Source organism: Abrus precatorius, unplaced genomic scaffold, assembly GCF_003935025.1.
Source record: "Abrus precatorius isolate BTA unplaced genomic scaffold, Abrus_2018 Scaffold3, whole genome shotgun sequence".
NCBI lineage: Eukaryota > Viridiplantae > Streptophyta > Magnoliopsida > Fabales > Fabaceae > Abrus > Abrus precatorius.
The window spans coordinates 29,650,131-29,656,130 of NW_020874373.1; the positions used below are offsets into that span (position 1 = coordinate 29,650,131).

Here is a 6,000-nt window from a genome sequence, read left to right on the forward strand (position 1 = left end):
TATATATATATATATATATATATATTACATTTCTTTAATCAATAGAGAAATTCTTGAGGTGAATCAAGTACTTGCTGCCTATATCTTTTTCTTTCAAATTAAATAAATTATATATTGAATTTTTTAAATTAAATAATATTATACATGAAAATCGAATATTTTAAGAGAGTAAAACTTAAGAACTAAATCATATAACTAGTGTAAGTAAGTTCATTTTTTATTATTAAAAAATATGTAACAAAAGTAAAATTAAGCCTAAATTATTTTAATCAATATCAGCCCAAAATAATAATAAAAAAGAGGTATTCATTCTTATATAGGTTCAGTGTTTAAGATACTTTAAAACTATTTTAATATATAATTTTACCTTTTATAGTAACACGCGCAAGCTAGCGTAGGCAGCTTCTTTTTTTATTTCGCTAGGCTTCCCTTTCGGTGATAACTGATGGCTTTTTTTATTTAAATATTATAAATTAAAAAATTATTTCTTAAATTATTATTTTTTTCAAACTAATTCTTTGTTTGGAGTAAATTTGTCACGTTAACTAGTAATTTTTCCGCACTAAATGATGAAAATTTAATTTCTGAATTTTTTTAATAATAATTTTTGTTAACGTGAAATACATTATATTGAAGCACGTGTCAACGAATCAACGATTTTATTATATAATTGGTGAAATTAATGAGCAGTTTCGCCACTACCGCCACGAAACTAATGGGAAAATGACACGTGGATATGACTGATTTATTTCGTCACAAAAAATGTGAAAGCTACAAAATTAAATAAAATAAAAATTTTAAAAATTTAAAATGAACGGCTGGAGAGTGGTGAAGATAGGTTGCAACATCTTACTTGTTGTGCACTATCAGTGGTAAAAGAGTGTTTCACCAATTTTGTTGGCGAAACTAATGGGAGGCTGACACGTGGTAGGCGGCACAGTAACCGTTTCTGCCCCTTTGCTTCTCCTTTCGTTCTTCCATTTCTGAAAGCTTGCGTGAAAAATTTTCGGTAAAATTTTACAGTTTTTAAATTTTTATTTAAGATAATGATATTATTTATATTTATATGTAAATTTATATTCTGTTTATTATTTTAAAATATTGAAAAAAACATTTTTTGTTTTGCAGGTAAACACAATTTAGAGAGAATTAGAAGAATTAGAGGTTAGTAAAATTGTTTTAGTTAATTTTAAATTTTATTTCATTAATTGATGTTTAGATTAATAGATTAAAAAATAAAATTTGATTGATTATGTTAAATTATTAAAAAAAATTTGTAGACAAAGAATAATATAATGATATTTGTTAATTATATGTTTGTATAATATTAGTAATATGATGTTGTATAATATATTTGTTATATATTTATTTAGAGAATAATACAAAAATAGTTAAATAAAATAATTTAATAATAATAATAAGAAATATTTGGTTTAATTGTATAAAATATTTTGTATATGTAAATAAATTTCAATTATGATAGGACGATTATAAATTTTGTAAATTTATGTATTGTAAATATGTAAATAGTTTGTATTTTTTTAAAATGGATTAAAAATTTGTATGTAAAAATTAAGTAGATATTATTTTATTATGTTATTAAAATTAATAAAGATAAATTTATTATTATAAATATGTTAGTAATTTGTATGTAAAAAACTAAGATTAATTAAATATTTGTATGTATTAGTAATTTGTATGTGAATATATTGTATTATGTATGTGAATGTGATTTGTAGGTAAAATACTATTAAATTTAATTATTATTATTATGTACTATTATTAGTAATTAGTAATTAGTAATTTGTAATATTATTATTATTATTATGTATTATTATTATAATATAAGATAAATTCATTATTATGTATTATTAGTAATTAGTAATTTGAACGTAAAACACTATTAGTAATTTGTATGTAAAAAAATTATTGTATTATGTAAAAAATTTAATTTAATTTTTAAATGTAAAAAAATTTTGTTTGATTAAATTATTATAATTAAATAAGATTAATTAAATATATTATAATTAAGTTAGTAATTTGTATGTAAATATAATTATGTTAGGATATTTTGTTAAATGTGATAATGATTTGTGCGTAATAATAAGCATTATATAGAATTATGGGTAGGTTCATATTTTTATTAAACATGAAATACTAATAATTTTATTGACGAATGAAGTTGATATTTCTATTTATATGTTGTTTTTATTTTGTTTTTTGTATAGATGGCATCATATTCGGGACAAAATAGGGTTATTAATCTCGGGGCAGATGATTCATCACTCCTTCGATTTCAGAGTTTTCATGTCTTTGAACATATTTGGAATAGACATGATCACCCGATGTTGAGGGTCAGGAAGAGTCAAAATATTCCTAGTGGATTAAAAGGTATTCCTCAGGAAATTATTCCGCATTTAGAGTTAGCCAGTTTTATTGGAGTGGCTAACTTATCACAATTTCCTCTGGACGTGGGACTTATTACTGCATTAGTTGAGAGGTAGAGGCCTGAGATGCACACTTTCCACTTGTCCCCTAGAGAGTGTACTATTACTCTTCAGGATGTTGTTATCCTATTGGGGCTACGCATAGATGGGAGATCGGTTATAGCACCTATTGGAGGTGATTGGGCTCAGATTGTTGAAGACCACCTAGGTATCAGACTAGGGCCAGATGCTTTTGTAGGGAGTTTTCTGAAGATGAGTTGGTTGGATGAGCACTTTAATCATATTAGGATGCATAATCAGAATGCTCTACAGATTACTCGATTTGTTAGGGCATATATATTAAGGCTGATTGGAGGATTCATGCTTCTTGATCACTCTAGCAGCAGAGTATCTATGAGGTTCTTAACTTTACTTGATGACTTTGAGTTGACCGGTCAATATAGTTAGGGATCTGCAGTTCTAAGTTATTTGTACTGAGAGTTATGCATGACCACCAATATTAATCGCGTTGCTATTGGAGGACTTGCTGCATTGATTATGATGTGGGCTTGGGATAGATTTTCCCATCTAGCACCTAGTAGCCCCCCTCATACACGTGTCAATCTTCCATATGGTGTGAGGTAAGTTGGAATTCATTTTGTATGCTGCATTATGAGTTTACCCTTCATCCTCTGTTGTGTCAATAATATATGTTTGTATTAAAACTTCTCTTGCAGATGGTTATCATATGGTACAAGGAAAGGGAAGAAGGATGTCCAGTCCTACAGATATATATTAGATCGTTTAACACGTGATAAGGTAATAAATAATTTTCAGCTTGAGTTATTAAACACTTATTAGTGTAACCATATTGTAATTAATTGTCGTTGAATGTTTTTTTACAAATTGTATGGGTGTCATACAGCATGCAGCTCATCAGCATGTTGCCACCTATCTGTAGAGACAGCATGGACTTATGGAGGGTTGTGGTGCCCTTGATATGTTTTCAGGTATGTGAATGGCACCAACCTGATCAAGTGATGCGCCAGTTTGGTATAATGCAACATATACCTAAGCCTCCTTACCAGTCTGACTAGCTACATGACCTTATATTTAGAGGAAAGACTGGAGAAAATTAGTCAGCCAAATTTAGTGCTATATTAGAAATTTGGGAGAATAGAAGACTTTGGGTGATGACTAATGAGGCGCAGTATGGTTTATTGAGTTCAAATTCAAAGTACATGCGTTGGTATGTTAGTCACACTCGTTGTTGGATGACCAGGGAGGCAGATGTTGCAACATTATTGGTATATTGTTATAATTCCATTATGAATATTGTGAACCTCAATTAATGCCAAAAAATTTTGATATATTGTTTTCCGTTTGTTTAGGGTGATGCACTTGAGAGAGTCCACTATTTAAGCACTGATGGTCAGGACTCATTTACCTTTGATGAATTAAAGGACTTATCTGAGACAATGCTATAACTGAAAAAGAAGCAAGATCGCATATTAGATCCAATTTCATCCTCTGATCCTCCAGTCCAGAGTGATAATCCTGAAGATCTAAACTTACACTTTGAGCAACCCAGACAACGAAGGGAGGGTAGAAGTTTAACACGTCGATGAAGACAAGTGCAGGCAACAGAGTGGGCAGTCTCGACTATTCCAGAGCGCCCTGATGGTGTATTCCCTGTCCCATCACAGTTCCCATTTCACCCATCTCATTTGCTTGCAGGCCCCACTTATTTCCATTCATCCCAGAGTACCTTTCAAGAGCAGCCACAACCTCCTACCTCACCATTTACATGGTCTGAAGCATACACCCCACGACCTGATTTTTTTATGACACCTCCTCATGAGCATCATTACCTTTTGACACCTGCTGCCCCATACATCCAGCCTGATCCTATACCTTCATTCATGCATCCCATTGAGTCAGGTATTGATCTTAACGCCGATTTTGGTAATGTCGCAGATGTAAGAGAGGTTCGTCGTAACCCTCATCGAGGAGCTCAAGATAGGCTGAGGCAATGCATCGTGATCTATGGATATCTTTATTTAGTTATAGTACACTGTATGGATATCTTTATTTATGGTTTATATCCTTCACACTTTGGGGGCAGTTGGTAAATAAACATCGACAAATAAATTAAGGTAAATAAACATTAACACATATCCAAATGCTAAACATTTACTAATCTAAATTAAGTTCAATAAATCATGCCTAACGTTTAATCGCCATTATTAAGTTGAGGACAATGACATCGATTATGACCTACTTCGTTACATTTGGTACACATTTTCCTACTTTGTGACTCAACCCAGTCCATTTCATTCCTAATGCGAGTTGACTTTGGTCGTCCCTTACTTCTTGGTCTTTCGACATCAGGCATCAACTTCCATCCACTATTCGTAACGATATTGCAATCATTTCCAAGTGGGTTCCACTGTGGAGAATATGCATTCACAACATATTGCATTGAATAAACTGGGTCAACATATTGCCAAAAATCAATACTCATAACTATACATGCAGCGATCACATGCGAGCAAGGAATTTGATATGATTGAAATCGTCCACATTCATAAAATCTTCTACACAATATAACTATCAATTTCTGTCCACCCCTTTGTGTTATTGGATTAAACGCTTCTTCTACTTCAAAACTAGTTCTTTGTATGTCATACCGATGAATTATTTGTGATAAAACTTCTTGTTGATTTTTTTTGAATTTGTATCATAACTTTACGAGTAAACATGTTTCTATTATGAAGGTCAGACATAGCCTCTTCTCCACGCTTAACAAAATAGTCAACCAACTGTCTATACATGGCTTTTACCAGTGCAGTTATGGGTAGATTTCTAGCACCTTTCAATACCTTATTCACAGCTTCTGAAAGATTTGTGGTCATGTGTCCATAACGTCGCCCTTCCTCATCATAAGATAATGCTCATTTCTCTTTTGATATGCAATCAATCCACCTCTGTATATCTTTAGATTGATTACGAAATGTGGTTAACTTTTGCTAAAATATGACCTTCGATGGTGTATAACCTACATATACAACATTCAATTAATCAACCACATTAGATGAGTGTAATTCAGTTGGTAAATAATATTAACATAATATATGTAAAAAAAATAATATATACCCAATTTGATGAGATCTTTCTTCAATGCTATATTTTTAAACCGATGATTAAAGTTACTGGCAATATGACGAATGCAATATACATTATATGCATTTGAAGGTTGCCACCCAATGTGTGGATTTGACACTGCCGCTTTTATATTTTGATGCCTATCTGATATTAAACAAATTTCTGTTCTATCTGTAACATGCAAACAAATCAATGCCAAAAACCATTTTCAAGCTGACAAAGTTTCTCTTTCAACAATTGCAAATGCTACTGGAAGGACACAATTATTTCTATCTTGAGTTGTTGCAATGAGCAACGTGTGACGATACTTACCATATAAGAATGTCCCATCTACTTGTAAAATAGGTTTACAGAATTTAAAAGTTTCATGACATTGTTTGAAAGACCAAAACAACCTTTCAAATACTTT

General features: G+C 30.9%; 1 protein-coding gene across 1 annotated transcript; it reads left to right on the forward strand.

Moving 5' to 3' along the window:
* Nucleotides 1-2,513: 2,513 nt before the first annotated feature.
* On the forward strand, nucleotides 2,514-2,894 carry LOC113862449 (serine/threonine-protein phosphatase 7 long form homolog). The gene has a single exon (XM_027495535.1). The coding sequence runs from the start codon at nucleotides 2,514-2,516 to the stop codon at nucleotides 2,892-2,894; it is 381 nt and encodes a 126-aa protein (XP_027351336.1).
* The last annotated feature ends 3,106 nt before the right edge of the window (nucleotides 2,895-6,000 follow it).